Source organism: Corythoichthys intestinalis, chromosome 16 (genome assembly GCF_030265065.1).
Source record: "Corythoichthys intestinalis isolate RoL2023-P3 chromosome 16, ASM3026506v1, whole genome shotgun sequence".
Taxonomy (NCBI): domain Eukaryota; kingdom Metazoa; phylum Chordata; class Actinopteri; order Syngnathiformes; family Syngnathidae; genus Corythoichthys; species Corythoichthys intestinalis.
In genome coordinates, this window is record NC_080410.1 from 1,708,248 (window position 1) to 1,733,800 (window position 25,553).

The 25,553-nt window shown below is 39.3% G+C and overlaps 1 protein-coding gene across 3 annotated transcripts in view; it reads left to right on the forward strand.

Annotated features, from left to right (window-relative positions):
• The window catches only part of LOC130932122 (potassium voltage-gated channel subfamily C member 1-like), a 119,526-nt gene that overhangs the window by 69,936 nt on the left and 24,037 nt on the right, over positions 1-25,553 (forward strand). Inside the window, exon 5 of one of the 3 annotated variants that reach the window (XM_057861535.1) lies at positions 17,665-25,163. The exons of 1 other annotated variant lie outside the window; for it this stretch is intronic. In XM_057861535.1, the coding sequence (XP_057717518.1) occupies positions 17,665-17,816 (152 nt within the window). In that variant the 3' untranslated portion in view covers positions 17,817-25,163. Of the gene's footprint in view, positions 1-17,664; positions 25,164-25,553 lie in introns of those variants that run through there. One more of the 3 variants, XM_057861536.1, reaches the window with a different exon arrangement.

A 25,553-nucleotide genomic window follows, 5' to 3' on the forward strand; every position in this document is an offset into this window, starting at 1 on the left:
CATGGTGCTTTGCTGTCCTCAAACAATGATTTCTGATTGCTTGTGTGATTCAAGGTTCTGAACAGTAGCTGCCGTGTTAAACAAAGGGCATATTTCAAGTGCTACATTATTCAAGATTCAGCTATAGTTGCAAACCTGTATACAGAAGAACGTTACCTATTCCTCAAATTAAAAAAGAATTGAGCATGTACAGTGTATCACAAAAGTGAGCACACCCCTTGCATTTCTGCAGATATTTAAGTATATCTTTTCATGGAACAACACTGACAAAATGACACATTGACACAATGAAAAATAGCCGTGTGCAGCTTATTTAATAGAGTTAATTTATTTTCCCCTCAAAATAACTCAAAATATAGCCATTGATATCCAAACCCCTGGCAACAAAAGTGTGTACACCCCTTAGAAACTACGTACATCACTATATGTCCAAATTGAGTACTGCTTGTCATTTTCCCCCCAAAATGTCATGTGACTCGTTACAGGAGTGCTGTCAGCATTGCTGCAGAGATTGAAGAGGTGGGGGGGTCAGCCTGTTAGTGCTCAGACCATAAGCCACACTCTACATCAAATTGGTGTGCATGGCTGTCACCCCTGGAAGAAGTCTGTTCTGAAGATGGTACACAAGAAAGCCCACCCGTCTCATCAGACCATAGGACATGGTTCCAGTAATCAATGTGCTTTGATGACATGTCTTCAGCAAACTGTTTGCGGGCTTTCTTGTGTACCGTCTTCAGAAGAGGCTTCCTCCTGGGGTTATGGCCATGAACACCAATTTGATGTAGAGTGTGGCGTATGGTCTGAGCACTAACAGGCTGACCCCCCACCTCTTCAATCTCTGCAGCAATGCTGACAGCACTCCTGTAACGAGTCACATGACATTTTGGAGGGAAAATGGCAAGCAGTACTCAATTTGGACATTTAGGGATATACGTAGTTTCTCAGGGGAGTACTCACGTTTGTTGCCAGGGGTATAGATACAGTGGGGCAAATAAGTATTTAGTCAACCACTAATTATGGTTTCTCCACTTGAAAATATTAGAGAAGCCTGTAATTGTCAATATGGGTAAACCTCAACCATGAGAGACAGAATGTGAAAAAAAAAAAATGAAAATCACATTGTTTGATTTTTAAAGAATTTATTTGCAAATCATGGTGGAAAATAAGTATTTGGTCAATACCAAACGTTCATCTTAATACTTTGCTATGTACCCTTTGTTGGCAATAACGGAGACCAAACGTTTTCCGTAACTCTTCAAAAGCTTTCCATACACTGTTGCTGGTATTTTGGCCCATTCCTCCATGCAGATCTCCTCTAGAGCAGTGATGTTTTGGGGCTGTCGTTGGGCAACACGGACTTTCAGCTCCCTCCACAGATTTTCTATGGGGTTGAGATCTGGAGACTGGCTAGGCCACTCCAGGACCTTAAAATGTTTCTTACGAAGCCACTCCTTTGTTGCCCTGGCTGTGTGTTTGGGATAATTGTCATGCTGAAAGACCCGGCCACGTCTCATCTTCAATGCCCTTGCTGATGGAAGGAGATTTTCACTCAAAACCTCTCGATACATGGCTGCATTCATTCTTTCCTTTACACAGATCAGTCTTCCTGGTCCCTTTGCAGAAAAACAGCCCCAAAGCATGATGTTTCCACCCCCATGCTTCGCTGTGGGTATGGTGTTCTTCAGATGCAATTCAGTATTCTTTCTCCTCCAAACTCGAGAACCTGTGTTTCTACCAAAAAGTTTTATTTTGGTTTCATCTGACCATAACACATTCTCCCAATCCTCTTCTGGATCATCCAAATGCTCCCTAGCGAACCACAGACGGGCTTGGACGTGTACTGGCTTCAGCAGGGGGACACGTCTGGCAGTGCAGGATTTGAGTCCCTGGTGGCGCATTGTGTTACTGATAGTAGCCTTTGTTATTGAGGTCCCAGCTCTCTGTAGGTCATTCACTAGGTCCCCCCCTGTGGTTCTGGGATTTTTGCTCACCATTCTTGTTATCATTTTGACGCCACGGGGTGAGATCTTGCATGGAGCCCCAAATCAAGGGAGATTATCAGTGGTCTTGTATGTCTTCCATTTTCTAATAATTGTTCCCAGAGTTGATTTCTTTACACCAAGCGTTTTACCTATTGCAGATTCAGTCTTCCCAGCCTAGTGCAGGTCTACAATTTTTGGTCTTGGCCATAGTGGAGCTTGGAGTGTGACTGACTGAGTTTGTGGACAGGTGTCTTTTAAAACAGTTAAAACAGGTGCCATTAATACAGGTAACGAGTGGAGCCTTGTTAGACCTCGTTAGAAGAAGTTAGACCTCTTTGACAGCCAGAAATCTTGCTTGTTTGTAGGTGACTAAATGCTTATTTTCCACTCTAATTTGGAAATAAATTCTTTAAAAATCAAACTACGTGATTTTCTGTTTTTTTTCCCCACATTCTGTCTCTCAGGGTTGATGTTTACCCATGTTGACAATTACAGGCCTCTCTAATCTTTTCAAGTAGGAGAATTCGCATAATTGGTGGTTGACTAAATACCAATTTGCCCCACTGTATTAATGGCTATATTTTGAGTTATTTTGAGGGGAAAATAAATTAACTCTATTATATAAGTTGCACACATACTACTTTTTCATTGTGTCAAAGTGTAATTTTGTCAGTGTTGTCCCATGAAAATATATACTTAAATATCTGCAATAATACGAGGGGTGTACTCACTTTTGTGATACACTTTATAATCCACTTCAGGTGACCTGTGATTTCAAATTTGATTTTGATTCTTTGTAGTCTTAATACAAATTTACTCATACACATAATATGAAGAAAACATTCAGAAGACTGCATTGACAAGTGTAAAATAAAGAGCGGTTGTCAGTGATGGGAAAGTCACTTCAGACCTGGGCTGTCCGTGGGGACTTGATTTTCCTTTTTATACCACCACTACCATCTCACAAAATTAAAATATATATTTATTAAAAATGCAATACAACAATGTGTAAGCATGTGTAGCAATGTGTAGCATTTGAGTTCCAGAAGGGCTTTTATTGTATTGAGGAGGAATACAATTATTGCTGAAGTAAGTAACATGGTCACCCTATCATTTTCCCCAAATCTCTTGTCTAGTAACAACTGAAAACCTCATTATCACAACATAACTTGGAGGTCTTACCTGTTAACATGATAAAAACATAATAACTAAAATAGATAGTATGCTGGTTGATCATAGCTCAAATCCAGTCCCTCACTTTGTTCCTGGCTGTGAGCTAGCTTGTGCATAATGCTCATACATGACAAATAAAACATGTTCCCTGGAAAAAACGAGCCTGAGACCTCAGCCCCTCAGAATTTGAAATTAGGATACCTAACAAAATGTCAGTTAGCACAGACCCCAGGTGGCACTGAACATGACAGTTGGTAAAAATGTGTCAGGAAAAATTCTTTACTTTGCCAAACGTTTTACTGCTCCAAAGACAGTCATTTCTGTCAATGGTCTTTATTCAACGATTTAAGTCAAGAACTCACTGTATGATTGAAGCGTCATTTTGATTCTCTCTGACATTAGTTGATGAGGGACCTTATAATTAATTGAGAGTTAGGGATATAAATCGCTCTGGAGTAGAGCTGGATAAAAAATATGTCAGACGAAGAAAAAAAACATAGTCACATCAGACTAAGTTCCTGAGGTACCGCTATTCTGGTCGCGACTTTATTTTTCCACATTCTCTAACCAAAACAGCAATGGGGCTGGAGTGGCATCACTCATCAAAATTCCTCAAAAAGACAATTTGGAAATACTGCATCCATCTGTCAACCTCACGAGATGGGAGGACAACATGATGAAATGGCTAAACTAACTAAAATATTTTTGTATTAATGACAGTGGAAGGAAATGCAATCAGGAAGCTGAAAAGCTCTGAGGCATCCAGTACCTGCACAGCAACAAAGTTGAATGTGTCCGAATAGATGAACACGGGAATTTTGTTTTCATGAAGGCAGATATGGAACCAAAACTGTGTCACCAAAAAGCAATAACATGGGCAATAAGACTGCAGACTGCACTTGTGTTGCAGGTCCGGGGTGTTCATGTAGCATGCTGCCGCTGTGTTATGGAGGTCTTATGGCATTTTCATGTACCCAGTGCTCCGAAAATACTAAAGCTAAAATCTTGCGCATGAAACTTGTTGTCTTTGATATTGTTTTTGCAATGATGATTGTAATGATGATGATGTTTAATATTATTTACTACAACTACTGTTGTGGCTGCAACACATGCTAACAACTACTAGGCTAGTAGAACTGCTGCTTGGTAGTTCGTAATCACTCTGTGTAGGATGTTAAATTAAGTTCGATTTGACTAAGATTCTGTGTTTTGAGTCACAGCTGAAACATCATTAGCTTTTCCAAATGTTGTTATACAACGATAAAGAAATGGAAAGCAAACACTCATCTAGTACAAGTCATACACGGGCTTTTTAGCCTAAATTCATAAATGCAAGTGTTACATTTTCTCGATTTAAGGCGTATGGCAAGGTATATCCACACTGGCACTTTGTAGCTGGTCGCTGATCAAAACATTCCACTTCCAACCATATATATAGGCCCATCCAGGAGTCCACGTACAGCACAGAAACTCCTGGAGCCTCATCTATGTTGTGCTGAATCCATTTTTGGTAATTCCGTGGATTCCTCTAGTTTGATATGGCAGTTAACTGTGTCTTCACACTGCTTACTTCAGCTGTACTTCATGTTGTTCTGTCTAAACCGGAAGTTCGCAGCAGAAAATGTCAAAGATGGCGCCGCCCATGTTTGGCTCAGGAAACTTGTCTATAAGTCAAATTTTTGGAGGAAGGTGTACCGGATGTTGTCTGCAGTTTGTCACCAAGTAGCTCAAATGCAGTCACTAGTATTACTTCAGCAACAAACAAACAAAAACAGTATAAATGAAATGAACAGTTGCCAAAACCATGTTGTGTCGTGTTGTCCACAGTCACGAAAAACAATGCTGCTGTTAGTGCTAACATAAGCACTCTTTAGCTTAGCAAGCTACAACATTGCAGCATGTTGTGTTCAACAATGGCCACCTCGTCAACTTTCTTTCATAGCATGCACGCAGCTTTTTACACATGATTTTGGCTCATGCTCAGCTCACGGACAGTCTCGTTAGCTGTATTTTTCTTTAAATTTAGCTAAAAGTGTTGCACGAAGAAGTAGTCTGCCTTCAGTTTTGTAATGTAATCAATAATTTTAGTTCTTTTTGTCTGTGATCGGAAGCCATTCACAATAAATGGGACAAAAGTGATATGGGACATACATACAGCGGTACCTTCAGACATCCGACGTAAAAATTTACTTGTCGTTTGTCTCGACATGTGACGACATGCTCGAAATATGACGATTTTTCACATTAGTTTCTTTGGTTACTAGTTTCCAGTGACTAAGTGTTCATCCAGCAAGCCTCAAAAGTTTTCATGTATCTCCCATTCGCCGCACACTCCACAAACTGCATCTTCCTTCACGTGGCTCCAGAGACAATTCCAGACTTTCTAGATTAATATTGCTACTTTTTTGTAGCAGAAATTACCTTAGAACGCTTGTCAAAAACAGTCATGATGAATACCTGCTTATATTTCAATTCGAAATAAACAACTTTCACAGACTTGTTTGCAGCAGTAGTGTTTATCTATATCTATATCTATAGTAAAGTACAATAAAAAGTAAATAAAGTAGCAAACACTGCTGAGGCCTATGAGACTTGAGGCAGGGAAAATCAAAGAATTAAAATCAAAACGTTCATAGAACTTTATTAATGAAATCAAAATGCTCCAAATCGATATACCTTTTTAATCATTATTTTTACTCGTTTGGTTAGATAGAGCCACCACTGCCTGTACATCATCATTAACAGGAAGTAGGCATACAGTACATTCGATGAGGAACCTAATCAGTAAGCTTTTTTTGGTGAAACAAAGAAATGGGATACTACATGAATCACTCTCTGCAATGGGTCTTATGTTCCTTCTGACTGCCACTCTGACTCCATAATTCCTTAGCTATCCTCCCCGTACCCCTGTAGAAACACTATTGACTATCTTGATTGACAGAAAGATTAGTCTGAACTGACTCTTGGGTATTGCTAAGAGGTTAAGTGATGTTCAGTGAACGTACACTCCAATTCGGCCAAAATGAAGTGCAGGTTGTAACCTGTATATTTTTTTTCATTCCACATTCAAGTATTACTAAGTTTTCTCACGTCATGCATGTCAGATATTGATAGCTGGTGAGTCACAGTCTCAAAGGCACACCACTTTTTGACCGCATTTACCATGGCTGTCAGTACCTTCCCCTTCAGGCCCATCACGCTATAATGGGGTTCTTTTACGTTTGTTACATTTTGTCAAGGTTTCTTGCAGATTAAAACAGAGCTACTGGTCTCCTTTAACATACAAAAAATTCTGCACATTTGTAGTTGAGCGGTAAAGATCATATACAGTACTTATACTGGGGTGGTCATTGCCAAAACACCAAATAGAACAACCAAAACCTAAACTCTACTTTTTTGTTGTCATTCAAACCAGAAGATTGCTGTTAGCGCTCCTCTCACACACACACACGCACAAACGCCAATCTGCAAGATGAGAAATAGCTATAAGCATAGTTGTAATTTATGTGGGATGGATCGGTTGCAAACCACTCAATAATCCAAACCAGCCACCACAACCTCCACAGTAGAAGAGCTGGGAATCTTTGGGTACCTAACGATTCGATTACGATTCAGAGGCTCCGATTCGATTATAAAACGATTATAGATGCACCCCTCTCCTTTTTTTTTTTTTTTTTTTTTTTTTTTTTTTTTTTTTTTAAATGTTTTGTACATTAGTGCCAAAATTGTTCAAAAATCCTCTCAGGCTAAACCAAACTACTATTTCAGTGTCAAGTTAACATATAACAGTAAACAAATATACAAAAATAACAGTAAATAAAATACTCCAGTCCCCATTCTGTATCAGCAGCTTTAAACTACATTCAATTAATTTATTGTTGTGAATCAACCGTTACAGTTGTTAAAACTGCTCCCGTCATTCCATAATTTCCCTTTTGTCTACTTTCGACATGTGAAAGTTTTAAAACTATTTTAACGATAGATTCAAGTCAATATTTTACCGATTTAGGAGTATTTTAGATAAAAAGTTAATTAGGTTCGCTTGGAAGGTTCACTACAACAGCCTTGCAGGGAAGTGTACTGCTTTAAGATGGCGGCCGTTTACTAACGCCCGCATCTAGCTTTTTGTAGATGTGCTGCTAACGCTACCGAATCTATGTTGCATCTAGTCCTATATAAATGATATCTACTGTAACATTATGTGGATGTACTTTGCAGCAGCTTTTCGGCAGCAGTCAGGTATGTTGTTGTGTTTTTTTATCTCGTGGCATGAGTTGAGCTAGAGCCGTGAGTTGAGCATTGGCATTACCTGAGGAGCCAGGTAATGAGAAGCATGATGTTTAGCTACTCTCACTCCGTTCCTCATTGCGGCGCGCTGAGTGTGTTGTTCTTCCGCTTTACTTGGCATATTTCAATAATCGGAATTTGGATGTTTGTGAATCGTTCTCGAATCTTCCACGGCCGAATCGCGAATAATCTAAGAATCGGAAATTTTGCACACCTCTAGCCAATAGCAGAGGCGTAGCCTCCCATTAGGCATACGCAGGCAATTGCCTAGGGCCCCCAGCCAGCAGGGGCCCCCAGAGGGCCAACAGATTTGGCACACAAAGATTCAGCACACTCAGCTTCACAGCACTGTCATAGCTACAAGTATTGGGAGTGATTCAGTACCATGGAATCACTTGGCAGATTATCTAAAATTTCTGTTATCAGTCCCAATCAGCACACATGTTTAAGGAAGTCCAATTAGTTTTAACACTGTATGTATGTGCTAAAGAGTGATTCACCAAGAACTTTCTGAAAAGTCCTTGCCGTAATATATTAAGTTGGTTTTCACACGCCACCTCATTATTCATGTGACTACTTAAAGAAATGGTGATTTTTCCAAGAAAGTCTATTAATGGGTCCATCGTATTCCTTGTTGAATACTCTATAAGAAAAATATAACATATATGCATCTAAAATAATCCTAAATGATTTTATTAGCAATTCTAATACTCCTTTTAGCAAGGTTCCTTGGGTATGCGGTATGCCGCTGCGTACGTTCCCATAGCAACCAGTCCTGTTATCGTCCTACGTCACAAGTGCTGCATATTCTGAGAACGAGAATAGGCGTAAGCGTTAGGTGCGCATTTCGAGCAGAGGACGGCCACCCCACCTGTTAGGTTATTAATCTGTGCGTCCATGAACGAATGTAAGTATTTCCTCTTCAGGCCATAAAGTTCTTATGATAAGTTAGAGCCATTATAAGCGCGACCGTTTCGTGTTTTTCCTGTTACGTCGGCTGGTTGATCCCACTCGTTCTCGCTGCGTCGAGGAGAGTGTTCTTTACATTATATTCGCATTGCACATTTGCTTCAAGAGGGAAGGGGTTAGTTTAGCATCTCAAAATGATGTTGTACATCCATATGAGTGTAAAGTGCTTAGTTTTCGCCACTTTTATGGCCAAAATGACCGCACGCAGCGCGCACTCGAACCCCCCCACCTTCGTGTTCATTTTACTGCGCAAATATATATGTATGTCACGTGACTCAGAGTGAGAGTGGGCGGCGATCGGGCCTTTTTTTAATTGGCAAAATGAAGAGAAGTTATCCGTCTGGAAATGAAAAAAGAAAGAAAAAAAAGCAGAAGAGGAGAAAAGGAAGCAAGACAGCGGTGAGTTTACTATGTTACTGTAATTTTATGTCCTAATGTAGTCGAAGCACTGCAGACTAGTAGTAGTAGTAGTATTTTTATGTCCTAAACCAATTAACTGCCTTGACTTGTTGTAACTAGCTTATTAGCGATTGCTAGCAGCATTGCAGCATCCTAGCGTTTCTTCATACATAAAGATGCTACCTAGAACATTAAATCAGTGTTTAGAATCACCATACACACTGATCAGCCAAACTGATAAGATGTTACATGATTCACTTCTGTGCCAGAATGTTATCCTTATTAAGTAAAAGCAATATAACTTACCAGCTAGTCAGTAGAATACGGTATGTGTAAAGGTATGTGTACTAAGCACAATAATAATAATAATCTGAGGTACATTTTGTTTATTAAGGCAAATGTGTGTAAATAATTAAGGATAGTGTGAAGTGAATGAATAATGCAATTGGGGGGGGGGCACTTTGAGTGTCCTAAAAAGCGCTCTATGAGAGCGAGGCGTTATTAGACTTTTATTAAATATGCTATTGCTCCAAGTCCAACTGTCCCCCTTACTTGCACATGCTCAAAGGGCCCCATGTTACCTGGGGACCCCGGGGACCCTTGCTATGCCTCTGTCCAATAGTATATCATAATGATTGAAAATTATTATTAGGTATTATAAACACGACAGCGTGGTAGACATTCGCAATAGCAGCCAAGCGGCTGGTCTTGGCACACCTGAAGGAATGCCTCCCGCCCACAGGAGATCCGCACCAGATTGCCTACTGCATCAGCAGGAGTCTATATTATGCAGTCTCCATAGCACTACACTTGGTGCTCACATGCCTGGACAACACAAACACATATGCACGACTGATGTTTGCTGACTTTATCTCAGCTTCCAACACTTTTCCCCTCCAAGCTGATCTACAAACTTGGAGACCTGGGCATCAATTCCTCCCTCTGCAATTGGACGATGGACTTTCTGACTAACAGACCACAGCATGTTAGGTCGGTTCACAGCTGCTCCACCACCATCACACTCAGCACCAGTGTGCTTCAAAGGCTGTGTGCTCAGCCCATTCCTCTACTCTGTCTTCACCCATGACTGCAGTCCTGTTCATGGATCCAGCTCCATCATCAAGTTATGATGGTGATTTGTCTCATCAGCAACAATAATGAGATGGCCTCCATAGAAGAGATAGAGCGCCTGGCCACATGGTGCACAAAAAATAACCTGCTCCTCAACGCCAGCAAGACCAAGGACCCCATAGTAGATTTCAGGTAGGTGAGAGGAGGTATACATGACCCCATCCGCATCAGTGGGACGGCTGTCAAGCATGTCTCCAGCTTCAAGTTCCCTGGGGATCCATATCTCAGAGAACCTGTCCTGGACCAGTAACAACTCCACCGTAATCAAGAAAGCTCATCAGCCACTCTTCTTCATGAGGACACTTAGGAAGAATACAAGATCCAGCTGTCCTTAGCTGTCCTAGTGAACTTTCATCGCTGTGTTGGTACGGTAGCTGCACTATCGCTTAGCACAAGGCTCTGCAGAGGGTGATGAAAACTGCTCGACGTGCCAACAGGACTTCCACTTTCAGCCATCACAGACATCCACGGGCTGCCTACACCGAGCAAGCAGCATCCTGAAGGACTCCTCCCACCCTAAACACAGATTGTTCTGTACTGCCCTCTTTGAGGCGTTACAGCATCCTCAAGACAATGACCAGCAGACTCAGGAACAGCTTCCTGCCCAGAGCTGTGTCTTTGATGAACTCCTGCTGACATCCACATACTCCATATCTCACCAGAATACACTAGTTTACACAAAAACTCATTAGATGATAACAAATTTTAAATTTCTTATGAACAGTCGCACCTGTACTTTCTGCTCCTTTTTGCGCTTCTGGTTAGATGCAAACTGTGTTTTATTGTACTGTACCTCTATGTGTGCAATAACAACAAAGTTGAATCTGAAATAGTGACACTGTTCTGATCCCACCACCCGCACTGAAATTCGCCTTTGCTCACCACAGACCCATCTCCCTATGTATGTTACGCATTCACAGCGGTATAATGAAGAGATAACGCGCAACCAACAATTTTAAATTGTGAGTTTGGGAAAAGAATGAAAACGTCTCCCCAACAGAAGGTAGGATACTGCTAGGGCTCCAGTCCCACCACTCATAACTCAAATGTTGAATGTATGACAACTTTCTGCTGTATTATGTCTCAGTTATCAAGCAAACTAGCTAGTCAACTAGATTCACTAATTAATCACTACACTACATCACTACGTTATTGATGCCAGCCTGACTCTACATGTTTTTAAAAATCATTGCTGATTTTAAAAACAGGTTAGAGCTCAGGCAATTATCTTTGCCAAGTATCCCAACAGGCAAAAGAGTGAACTTTGATCAGTAGTATTAGTACTCTTACTTAAGCACTGGGGTTGAGCAGTGGTGAATGAAGTACTCACTTTCCTTTTTACTTAAGTAAAAGCGGAGATACAGGTGAAAAAAAAAATATAAGGTAAATATTTAAGAAAAGAAATACTCAAGTTAAAAAATAAAAGTATTTGCGTTAAAATGTACTTTACAAATAAAAAGTAAACGTACTTTCTCCAAATGCATACTGTATATGTATATATAATTTTTTTTTTTTTTTTTTTTTTTTTTGGGCGTGAGGTTACTTTTAGGGCTGCAGCTATCGAGTATTTCAGAAGTCAATTAATCGATGAACTAGTTAGTTCGAATAATCGTGTAATCGGATAAGGAACATGAAAAATACAAATACCTGAGCTGAGCCTCAAACCGTATTACAAAAAAAAAAAAAAAAAAGGGCATATATGTATAACAAAAGAACAATTGGCTAACTTACAAAGCAAAATTCCGCTAGCTTAAATGCTACAAAATGCTAACTTTTCTTTACATTCCTCTTCACAAATGGTTCAGACACATATTCCCACAACAAATGGCTAAATATACCTATAAACTAAATTATGAATGCATTAAAAAACATTAGGTCAAACAAAAACTTACGTTGGTCTTAACTGGGAGCAATTCGATTCACGAATGTGAAATGAGGCAGACCAGAGGGCATGTGCATCCACCCTAATCAATGAAACTAAATGCAAACACATTCACAATAAACCATTACAACACCACTTTAATTAAATGAAAACTCAAAGCAATAAAATTTATTTCGATTATTATTTTTTTCTAATCGAATACTGGAGTTAATCGATTAATCGTTGTAGCACTAGTTACTTTTACGAAATTGATAATGTGTGTATCGTGGTATATCGTTTTTGTTATACAGTGGTACCTCTAAATACAAATTTCTCTACATACGGGGTTTTTAGGTTAAGACACGCCTCAACGGGAAAATACTGTCTCTTGTTGCAAAAATACAGTATGGCTGGTACTCGCAGCTCCCAGATTTTGCTGAACGTAACATACATATAGCTGCTCTGCCACTGGCTATTGCCGAGCGTTCCTGGCATTGAATTGGCTCAGAGGGACCTCTACTGTATGTGTAGTACCAGCATTCTCTTCATTCGCCTCTCGTGTTCCGACAGCTTTACATGAGTGTATTAACTTTTATTCTTTACTCTGTTCTAGATTTAAAGTTGTGCACATTTCTGATTTTATGTTTATTGTGCAATAATCCAATTGTAACATGTATTTGTTCCATGTTTTGATGCATTTTTATGCATTAGAAAAGATTTGTGTCTGAATTTTGAGGGGCTTGGAACGGATTAGGGCATTTACATGGAAAACGCGTCTCTACTTACAGAATTTTCAGGTTACGAAACTACTTCCAGGACCAGTTTATTTCTTAAGTCGAGGTACCACTGTATACCTAGAATGCTGATAATCTTGACAGCTATTTGACATGGTTTGTACAGAAATGATAATTAACAGTTGCTGTGTAGGCAACTGTTTCTAAAAAAACAAACAAACAAAAAAAACAACGCTTCTAATTCTGATTTCTATTCTTGCTGTACTTTAAAGTCAAGTTTTAAAATAAGATTTAGTGTTCTATCTAGGCGACTGAGTGGTTAGCATCTCCGCCTTACACTTCTGAGATCAAGGGCTAAATCCTTGGCTCCCTCCTTCCTGTGTGGAATTTACATGTTCTACTTGTGCTTATGTGAGTCTTTTCCGTGGTACTCTGGTTTACTCCCACATCCCAAAACCATGCATGGTAGGCTGATTGACCATAGCAGACAAACAAGGTGACACCTTTTCACCCATCTTTTATTTTTAAGTGCTCCAACTTGAAAAGATTAGAGAGGCCTGTAACTGTCAACATGGGTAAACCTCAACCATGAGGGACAGAATGTGAAAAAAAAACAGAAAATCAAATTGTTTGATTTTTAAAGAATTTATTTCCAAATTAGAGTGGAAAAAAAGTATTTGGTCACCTACAAACAAGCAAAATTTCTGGCTGTCAAAGAGGTCTAACTTCTTCCAACGAGGTCTACCGAGGTCTAATGAGGCTCAACTCGTTACCTGTGTTAATGGCACCTGTTTTAACTGTCTTAAAAGACACCTGTCCAAACCCTCAGTCAATCAGTCACACTCCACTATGGCCAAGACCAAAGAGCTGTCGAAGGACACCAGAGACAAAATTGTAGACCTGCACCAGGCTGGGAAGACTGAATCAGCAATAGGTAAAATGCTTGGTGTCAAGAAATCAATTGTGGGAGCAATTATTAAAAAATGGAAGACATACAAGACCACTGATAATCTCCCTTGATCTGGGGGCTCCATGCAAGATCTCACCCCATGGCGTCAAAATGATAACAAGAACAGTGAGCAAAAATCCCAGAACCACACGGGGGGACCTAGTGAATAACCTACAGAGAGCTGGGACCACAGTAACAAAGGCTACTATCAGTAACACAATGCCCCGCCAGGGACTCAAATCCTGCACTGCCAGACGTGTCCCCCTGCTGAAGCCAGTACACGTCCAAGCCCGTCTGTGGTTCGCTAGAGAGCATTTGGATGATCCAGAAGAGGACTGGGAGAATGTGTTATGGTCAGATGAAACCAAAATAAAACTTTTTGGTAGAAACACAGGTTCTCGTGTTTGCATGAGAAAGAATACTGAATTGCATTCAAAGAACACCATACCCACAGCGAAGCATGGGGGTGGAAACATCATGCTTTGGGGCTGTTTTTCTGCAAAGGGACCAGGAAGACTGATCTGTGTAAAGGAAAGAATGAATGGGGCTATGTATCGAGAGATTTTGAGTGAAAATCTCCTTTCATCAGCAAGGGCATTGAAGATGAGACATGGCTGGGTCTTTCAGCATGACAATGATCCCAAACACACAGCCAGGGCAACAAAGGAGTGGCTTCGTAAGAAGCATTTCAAGTTCCTGGAGTGGCCTAGCCTGTCTCCAGATCTCAACCCCATAGAAAATCTGTGGAGAAAGTCTGCGTTGCCCAACGACAGCCCAAAAACATCAGGTTTCTAGAGGAGGTCCGCATGGAGGAATGGGCCAAAATACCAGCAACAGTGTGTGAAACACTTGTGAAGAGTTACAGAACAACTTTGGTCTCCGTTATTGCCAACAAAGGGTACATAACAAAGTATTGAGATGAACTTTTGGTATTGAACAAATACTTCTTTTCCACCACGATTTGCAAATAAATTCTTTAAAAATCAAACAATGTGAGCTTCTGGTTTTTTTTCCACATTCTGTCTCTCATGGTTGAGGTTTACCCATGTTGACAATTACAGGCCTCTCTAATATTTTCAGATGGGAGAACTTGCACAAGTTGTGGTTGGCTAAATACTTATTTGCCCCACTGTATGAATTTGAAATTAATACTTTGCCGGTAAAATGTCTATAAAAGTTGTAGAGCAAAAAAAAAAAAAAAAAAAAAATGGATGAAATGGACAAAAAAATATAAAGGGTCAAAATGATTTTTCAAACAGATCATTTAACTAGCACCTTAGAGACGGTCATATGCTTAGCCCCAAAAAACACCTGAGGACAGAAGAGGCAAGATGCATATACCTATTTTTTTCAAACCTTAGCTTTCAAAAGCGACAACAACTACTGAGCGAGAACCAAGGATTGAAGATGTGGACCATGAAACACCAGAGAGCACTGCCAAAATGGGGAGTGGAGTTTCAGTTTGCTCCACTAAAGACGTTAACCCTCAAAAACGCTCAGTTTCAACGTATTATCATAAATGTTCTTGGCTGGAATATTCAGTCAAAAAAGGATGCGGCATCTACTTCTCTACTAGGTAAGAGAGAAAAACGCGCGTGGTCGCACACACACAGCTGCAATGCCTGTATGTACCAGCATGGGCTGAGCTAATATTCGAGCATATATTTTGTAAGTTAATTTTATTGCTGACACTGTGTTTCGGGGTCATCAACATTTTTGCCCCCTCCGGCCACGAAAGTCATCCTCCGCCTATAGTGTGCATGTCTGTAAATTGGCTCGACAAAACGGCCGTACAATGTCTATGATCTTGACCGTCCTCCTCTGACCTCCCTTCGTCAGTCTTAATAAGTTAAGGTGACATTATTATTGTGGTAACATCGCCCAAAAATCGCCTGCTGTCCGCCGCAGCTGAACAAAGTGAAAGTAAAAAGTCGTCCTTCACTCTGTCATGTCTGCCACTCGGTGCGTTCAGGTACACCACGCAAAACACATCCGCTACATTAGAACCCGATTCGTTAGTACCTCTTCCACCACTGCTAGCATGCATGTTTTAGGATTATCAGAGTATCAATGGGGGGGAAGTACAAGCAAGAAAAGAACAGACAGACAGACACAAAAGTTGAGATGTTTGTCCCCATTCTCAAAGCTATGAGGGACACATGCTACCCTCCATCCCACCATTCCATAATAGCAGTCCATTGTAAGCAGAATAGACAAAAATTTAAGAATGATATGCTGATATCAAGGGTAGGTTTTGGTCTCAACATTGGTAGGGATAATATAACAGCATAACCTGCACGTGCACTTTTTGGTGGGGACGGGACATTAATAAGACCAAAAAGATTATTGAACGGGGGTCAGGACTACATTTCTCACGAATATGAACCTGATTAATTGATAGGCTAAATGATCAATGCAAAAGAAATCTGTATTGACTTATTCTAACTTTCATGTGTATTGGTTCAGATGATACAACGTTGGATTCAAACCTTTGTTTTCAAAAACTACTAAAGAAACATTTTGAAGTGCAAGTTCCTTTATTCAAATATCAAAAACTACTAAAGAAACATTTTGAAGTGCAAGTTCCTTTATTCAAATAACAGGGAGCTATCTTAGAATGCGCCCACTACTGAGGGACGCAGGCGCACGCCTAGACTCAAACTAAAGTATTGTAATATAAAGTGGTTTGGGAAAAAAATGATGAAAAAAAATCGAGATATCCAAGGACTGATGTACATCTGCGGCATGCTAAGCCTCCTTAAGACTCAAACCAAAGTACTCTCATGAAGTTCTGATGTGTGTTTTCATTTCACAGATTTTTTTTTTCATGTCAGTTCATGTTCATGTCAGTGTACCTCTGAAGTGGAGCCATTTTTGGATAGCTCCCCATTTTTTTAAATAAAGGGACTTCCACTCTGAAACCACTGTGTTGTATTACAATAATGCAAATAATGTAAACAATGATCCAAATGAGGTGACGGCTAGCTTAACTTTGTTGTTCCTTGTGGAGGCTGGCCTGACTGCAGTAGTTTTGCAGACTAGCAAGTTTAATGTTATGCTAACTCTGATGCAGGTCAGACTTTCAGTAGCAAAATTAGTGGTGTTTCCCCCACCTCCACAATATTGATGTCTTTTTACATTAGTTAAAGTGGCTGCTGCTGGCCGAAAAAAATACTTCTAATATCCCTCCTCTTCGAAGTGGGTAGGGGCATGAATCTGTCGTGGGTGCGTGAGTGTGTGTTTGCGTCTGTGTGGCGGGATGGAGGGTGTCAAGTCAAGAGCCAATCAAACGTGCGTTTGAGGATTTTGGCAGTCAATGACCGGCACATTCAGCAAGTTAAAAGGGATAAATGTAAGTCTGAGCATAATGAAAATAACTTAATAATGGCAGGTTCTATTCTATTCTTATGAACATATGGGAAGAAAATCTAAATGACCTATAGGACTAAAGTCAATATATAATGAAAATAAGGTTGCTTAAAAGTTGGTGCTGACAATTTGAGCATCCTGAAAAGTCGGAGTGTTATGTCCCTACTGTCCCTATGCAAACCTTGGCTGATATACAGTAGGAATCTGTGTTTTGTACCCTGTATGAGCTCAGTTCCAGATGATGTACCCATGCATCCGTCGCTGACCATAGTTTTTAAGTGAGCCACCATTACAGGCATCACTAGATGCTCGAATAGAGATGCACAAAGATATAGTGATTTAATTAAAAAAAAAAAAAAACTGAGGAGTGGATTTGTATTGAACATTTGTATCGTCCCTTGGACACAGTGGCAAAGAAAATCATGTGTCCAAGGGACAATGTGGCAACTGATTTTTGTAACCCATGTTTCTGTTTTGTCCTGTGTCTGTCCGTCCATCTGTTTGTCCCTCTGTCTACCTGTCTGTCTTTTCCAACTTCCTCCTTTGGCCTAAACTGTTTCATTTTGTTTGGGCTGGTTTTATTTTTAACTTGTCAAACGCTTGTTCCTAAACAAATGGCTTATATTTGCTGTTTTTAATGTGTGCTGCTGTCATGTGTACATAAATGTATTTTACTTCCGTTTCATTTTAAATTTGCATTCCAATCTCATTGCTTACATTACTACTTTGTCATGAAAACATGAATGCGCATCGTGGTCAACACCGTTCTCTTTGTTTGTCCCTCGGCCCGTGCATCTCATTGTTATGTAGCCCCAGGTTATGAGAAATCCCGCAGCCTAAATAATATTTCTGGGATGACGGGTGCCCCTCTGCGCCTTACCCCTATCAACAACACCACCTTTGAGCCTTTTGAGCCGCCTGGTTTTAGGCGTTGCCACTCTCCCATCCCTTCCATCTTGTAGTTCCGCATAGTTAACAAGAAAATATCAAAACGTTACAATACATTTAGATTGTATGTCTCTCTTGTGTTTCAGCAAACCAGAGAAGGTTGACCGTTCGACGCCTTCTCCATCTCAACTATTCTTAGTAAAGATAGAAACAATGACAATTACAGTTGTTCTGGCTCGATAAGAATCGCCGATGCAAAAATGACAAAACTTTCCTGAATATACCTAGATAGATCATTAGATTTACAATTGTATGCGTAAATATTCTACCTGCCTGGCTACTCTACTAATGACAGTGGCTAGGTTAGTATTGGTTTACACTGTAAAATAGCTCAGTTAGTTTTCCTGTACTACTTATTGCCTCTCTGTCGATTGCACCTGGACTTGCAAGGCTTTATGCTGTCTTTACATTTGTCTTGTTTAAACTGAACTTGTAATTCCAGGAGTTAGACCATCAAAACAATGCTAGCTGACTGAAATGTTCAAATGATGAAGATTTAATTCAACTCCAATACAGTTGCTCGTATGGTATTAATATGCCACTAATTATTGCATTGACTACAGAGTTCAAAATAGACCAGTGACACATATACAGTATTGTACAGGGACCACCTATGTTATTGAACATATGTGGAGAAGCATTTTTGGTTTACTGGGATTTTCTGTAGTGCAAATCAAAACTAACCCCAACGCTTACCAACACTTTGCATGCATCTCACGAAATGGAATTTGCATTGTTTTAGACGCTATACACTGACTAATCTAACTTATATCCAGGTTTCATTTACAAGTATTTCCCCCTAATGCGCGTAATAATTGTTACTAAAATATGAGGGACGTACTAACTTTTATCAAATATTATACATATTGTCGGTGACAATACTTTTAGACATATGGGGTAAAGAAAAACATGTACACAAATAAAACACACAAACACAAAAATTCAGCATGTGATTTAATTTGTAAAGTAAAAAAAAAGTGTATATACAGTGTATAGTCTATAGCTGTAAGTAGATTAAAAAAAAAAAAAAAAATTCTTGGGTAAAACGCATATCAGAAAATTAAACTGGTACTTCTGCACTATGCGATGTTAAGTGAAAGCCACATAATTAAAAGCACGCGACACAATTCTAGTTGCCGCTTAGTCAAACCAAGAAGAAGGAGGAGAAAGAGTTGGAGAATATTATAATATGAATTAAAATAGATTAGCTTTTTCCTGCTTCCTACTCAGGAAAATGCCCTGCCCTGAAAATGGGAACCTAAAGTTAGTTTGGATTTATTGGGAGGAAATCAAGACTAAAATCATATATATCCTCTTCAGTAGGTACAGTCATGCTAGACTCGCTTCAGAAGTTTTCAATAAACCAAAAAGTGTAATTTTGACAAAAATGACATTTCTCATGATTCTAATATTTTTAATATTGTTTTGAAGCAAATCTTTTTAGCCTACCCGTTTATCCATTTACTGTTATTAATGTGTCAATGTGGTTTTGTTATCATACAAAGCTTCATCTATCAATGCCAGATGAACTACCTTTTTATAGCGGGAGGGATCGTAGCGTTTGCTGGATTAATGTCAAACACAGCTCTGCAAATGGTACTGCAATTGAGACAGCAGCTACCATTATTTTAGCCATACATTTTGGCAATCACTCTCACAGAAAAGTATGGGATGCCTGGGGAGCAAAGTTGCTGCATCATTCCACATGCTCCCCATGTGCTCTCACCAAACATCTCAGTAAAAGACTGGGCTGCATAGTTGCCGACGTTTTCTCGATGGTACTTCTCGTTCGTGACACTCCTATAAACAAACGTTAGGGTTGTTGTCTTTGTTTTTGCATTAATGCAGTCTTGAAGGGGAAAAATAAAGCTGCACGTGCACAACAAAAGACACACAACGCATCCACAAAAAAATGTAATGCAAATTCAATTTACTAATTGTCTCTCTTTGTAAAGCAGGTGAAGCAGATTATTTAAAGTGACTGTCCAGTCAAAGTAAAAATTACTGAACTGTTTGATTGGGTGAAAGTAAAGACTGTTGTTAACAAATTTGCATTAATAAAACATGTGTGTATATGTATGGTTTTAGTTTATTTTAATTTTTAACCTGTCCTGTTCAGCTGCTTGGACACGTAAGAAGTTTAGAGCTGCAGCTATCAATCATTTAAGTAATCGATTAATCTATCGATTAGTTAGTTCGAATAATCGAGTAATCAGAATACCAACATTTAAAGCGTTGCAGAATTAATTTTAGTTTAGGTGTTAGTGTTTAAGCAATAACATTTATTTTTGGCTTGCTCAGATTGCAATTTCAAAAGAGCATTCAGTGCATTTAAAATTAAATTAAAATACCTGAGCTTAGCCTCTAACGGTACTGAAAAATAGATAAATGAAGATCTAAGTACAACCGTAGACTTCGTAATGTATTGACGAGTTGCGGTGCCGATTCATAGGGGGCCTATCTTCGTCAAAGCTGACCGAGTGGACACACAAACAAAGAGCTTTTTCCGTTGAAAATTCTTGTCAATAAATGCTTAAATCCCTGAATTCTTTATAGATATGGACGTAAAACAGTCTCAATTCTTGGTTAAAAGCAAAAAAAAACCAAACACTTGCAGTTAGCATTTATTTGACGTAAATATGTCGAAATACGATGCTGGTCTGTCAGTCGATGTGGCGGCTACAATAAGTAAACAGAGCTTTTTCGTTGAAAATTAAATTAAATTAATTGTAAATAAATGCTTAAATCCCTGAATTCTTTATAAATAGGGACAGAAAACAGTCTCGATTCTTTGTTAAAAGGAAAAAAAAAATGGGGAGGTAGCATTTATTGTACGTTAATATTGCAAACTATGAGGCTAGTCAGTAAGGAAATTAGCAGCCGCCATACGTAAACAAAGAGCTTTATCCGTTGAATATTCTTGTGAATAAATGCTTAAATCCCTGAATTCTTTATGGATATGGATGTAAAACAGTCTCGATTATTTGTTCAAAAAGCAAAAAAACGGGCAGTTAGCATTTATTTTACGTAAATTTTGCAACGTATAATGCCATTGCTGTAGCGGCTAATTTCTCCCATTGATTTTTTTCAAAACGTTTCAAAATGCACACATGGGACGAAAAATATACTAATTATCCTAACAAATCACTCCTGAGACAATCCTTCCTTTGTTTATGCGGTACAGCTTTCATACGTTTTCAACCTAAATCCGGCATTGGATCGCTGCATGTGTTGACTAACTGCGACCGACTGTGAATAACTGAAGCGGATTGTAGGACGGCCCCCTACTTGAAGGCGTTGCACAGCGGCTGACGGATGTGACCCGTCGATACAATTATGAAGTCAATGGTACAACAAAAGAACAACTGACTAACTTGCATAGCAAAAGTCCGCTAGCTTGGATGCTAAAAATGCTAACTTTTTTTTTAAAGGCTCTTAAAAAATCGTTCAAACACATATCCCCACGAAAAAAAGCTAAATATACTTCTAAACTAAATAACGAATGCAAAAACAAACATTAGCTCAAACAAAAACTTACAACCTTATGTTCGTCTTAACAGGGAGCAGCTTGATTCAGCCTTGTTAGATGAGTTATTTGCTATTGCCACTAGAGGGCAGTGTATCCACCCAAATAAATAAAACTATATGTACTTTAAAACAAACCATTACAACGTCCCTCTAAACGAATCCTTGAAGCAGCAAAATTTAAAACTTTTTTCTAATCAAATTACTTGAGATTAGTTGTTGCAGCATTAAATAAATTATTAGTTATAAAGTAATAAGGTTTTAATCCGGGGAATGTGCATTAAAAGGCACTGTTACATTTATTCATCCTAAAATGGAAAACCGAATGCCTAACCAGAAAGAGCCACTGATGACGTGCTTTGACCTATACATTGGGACCTGACGACACCCGAACCTGCGACGAAAACCGATTCAATTTTTGAACCGCCTAAAAAATCCTGGCAAATATCCAGACAAAAAAAAAGATTGTTTCTGGCCATAAGATTTAGCACTAAATTGTTCTCAGCTTGTGCCCATATGTTCAGCAATTATCCTCAAACATATCTCATGCATTTGGAAGAAAATCATCAAAAATGACTGGCAGTGTTGTTTTTGGCACCGTTTTAATTTTGATCTTAGTCTTTTGGACGATTAAACTTATTCGTCCTAGTCCTATTTTAACCATCTTAAAATGTGTTTGTCTTCGTCTAGTTTTTTTTTTAAAGAAAACTCGAGATTAATTTTGTCTATTTTTAGTCGACGGTCACTAAAACTGTTTTCGTCTGTAAAATTAAAACATTTTATTCCAAAAATAAATAAACAAAGGTTTCCAACTACTGTATTTCGGTTGAACATTGACAGATGAGCACATATTGTAGCATCTATAAGGACCCAACTTAGTGATTATATACAGGAAAACAGTACATTATTTCCAATTCATTATATCCACTTGGAAGCCTGTATGTAAAAAAAGTTGTCAGAGTTTAAGAGAATATTAGCCTATTGCTAATGTGAATGCTATGCTAACGCTGCAAGTTACATTTAGTGTGTGATGATCACTCAGCACCAGTGTTGTTAATAACGGCGTTAGAGTATAACGCCGTTACTAACGGCGTTATTTTTTTTCATTAGTGAGTAATCTAACTAATTACTTTTCTCATCTTTGCAATGCCGTTACCGATACTGAGGATGCCAAGGTGTGCGTTATATGCGTTACGACGTTGGTTGAATGACGCGAGGTAAGTCTGAGAGAAACAGACAGAGCAGAACGAGAGTGGGGAGGAGTGAAGGGAGTTGTGATGCCATTGCAAATGCAAATCTAGGTGGCTTCAATAATACCTGACTGCAGCCGACAGCCTACAAACTACACCTACACAATGCTACGGTAGATATCACATGTATATAGAACGAGATGCGAAATGACAGACTTGGCAGCGTTAGCACATGTATAGAAAACTAGATGCGAAATGATAGACTCGCCAGCGTTAGTAAACAGTCGCCATCTTAAAGCAGTAGACTTCTCTGGACGGCTCTGTTGAAGAGAGCCTTCCTAGCAAACCTAAGTAACTTTTTTATCTAATATACTCCTAAATCGGCAAAATCCTGACTTGAATATTAATTACTTTTTTAAAGTAAGATTGACAACACTGCTCAGCACAAACCTTTAAAAGGCTGAAGCAACATTGTTTATTCTCTCTCTCATCAAGAAAACAAATCTTACCTTATCTGTGTGCAAGCCTTCATGATGAGTTGGAAAGGGGGTGGGGGGCGCAGCACGTCGCGAGTGACACAACCAGACACTGCTAAGATACAGGCTAACTACACATAAAATGTCACATATTGTGATCTTGTCACAGAAACTATAGCACATTTTCATCTCGTAAGACAAAAACTGGCATGCGGCTCGTTATGTTTTCGTCTCCCAAAACATGTTTTTAGCTTGTTATCGTTTTGTCATCGTCATGAAATGTGTCCGTTGCTGAAATATTTTCGTTGTCATCATCATTGACAAAAAAAAAAAAAAAAAAACACTGATGACTGGATAGTCACTTTAAATTCAAGAGAATAACTCAACATTCATCTCGACATTCATACAGCAATTCTTCAATATTTGGCTCGGCCTATTATCCTGAGGAGACAAGTGTTATAACTGTGCAGCTCAGCCAATATACGAGACTTTCATCTCATCAGCCATGACCACCAACAGCGATACAACTTTGCACTGACTCTAGTGCGATTTGGCTGTCAGTGGGAATATTTTTAGTTTATGCCCTTTTTGGCTTCTCTTCCTTTCTCTGTTGTAACCCTCATGAACTTCCAACCTTATCCCATCCCCCTTCCCTCTTTTTCTGGCCATCCATCTCTTGTCTCGGCTGTGGCAATTCAGTAGGAGGCACCGTAAACGGCTACTGGAGTGACAGCCCGTGGTAGAGGAGCAATGCAACCCGCCGCAAGGGAAGATGAACTTGAGAGGGACAACATTCAACATCCAAATATGCAAAGTAAATCAAGGAGAGTGTGCTGTGTGATCTGTGAGACTGTGTTCTGACACAACTTGTGTGCAAACGGATGCGTGTGTCTTTCTTCTCATGTGCATTATGCATCTACCTCTGTACAAGTGTCTACCAAGCTTGGATTTATTGTTTGTTTAATGCACCGTTTTTTTTAGTCTGTGTGTTTTTATTTGCCACACCCCCACACACACAAGCCTATTTCTCTGTTTTGTCTTATAAGAATGGCAATTAGGCCTTGCCATATAACTGGTTTGTTTTAATATACGGCCCTTGGTTTAACCATGACGAATGTTGCCGCACTGAGCTTTCCTTTCATGATAAATAGACTGAGAATGGTTATTTTATTGCACCCCAAAATTTACAAGAAAATGAGCTATCGCACCCTCAAATTGTGCTTATTTTCCTTCCGGGCAAGATAAGAAGATCAATAATCATCTTAAGTGCTCAAGCCGAGCCAGACGTAAGAAGAGCTTTCTTGCCCGTGATTGATTTGCCCCTGATTGTGCAGCAATGAGACAAATGTAGACCAAAGTGTTCGCAGGCAAATTTCTGAACTTTTTAAAGTCAACCTTGCAGTTTCTTTCAGAATAACTTACTGGACGTGATAGGGCACCTGCTGTTTTTTTTGCACAGCAGCTTTGAATTGATTTATTATATTGTAAAGGAAAACAAATGTCCTTTTTTTGGGTCAAAAATATTGTAGCATTTCTTTATACGTCTGGATGTTCATGCCGATGTTTTGGACCTGCACAAATGCTTCTCTCTTTAACAATGTCATTGTGACTGGTTCAGTCAATCAAGGCAGCTTTAACATGGACTGACAGAAATTATATTTGGTCATGCAGGGTTTTATGTTTACTGCACCACACTGTCATGCTGAGCAAAAACCTCCTTTTGTTTGATGTTTTTAATAGTTTGAGTTCCTGACAGATATGTCACATGCTGTACAGCGGCATGGACATTGTGCACACACAACTGTTTCTCTAGGTTGTACCAGTCATGCCTTCAACCTCTGATCTCCATTTCTTCATAGGGAGTGCCACTATTGTCATGGTCATGTACATCATATGTCAAATGTGCATTCTCGTTAACATTGCATGGGTTTCCATTGCAAGCAATAAGGATTTTTGGTATGAACATGATCTGGGGGGTTGTTTAGTAAGATTTTAGTCTTGAGATGATTACATATAGACTACCAGTGTTTGAATGTGTGTTTTGGCACATGCATATGCACTTACAAAAAAAGCATGAAAAATCTCTTAGAATGCAACAAGAGGCAGTACATGCTGACATTATGCATGCCAAAATGCTATTATGCTACTGGTCAATAACAACCGAGCTAGGTACTGTAATGGGGCAAGGGGTGGGAAAGATTATTTTTGCAGGATGGGGAGGGAGTTACATTTCTTAAGTCTTGTATAGCAACTTTCCTAAATATCTTGAGAGACTTATGACAAGAGAAACATGAACACGTTTGGCTTATGTGTTCCCCCTTTATTCCTGTGCATCTTTTTTTCTTACAAAAAGCCATGTGCTGATCAGATTTATGCAAAGACATGCAGTAAAAATGCACGGATGCATAGATGTAAAAAAAAAAAAAAAAAAAAAATGATACAAACAACAAAAACAATTTAGCTTCTTCTTCTTCTGAATGTTCAAATGTCTGCTCTTCAGCATGAAGATCAGTGACCCATTCAAGGCATTTTCCTGAACAGATGTATTTATTTACTTATT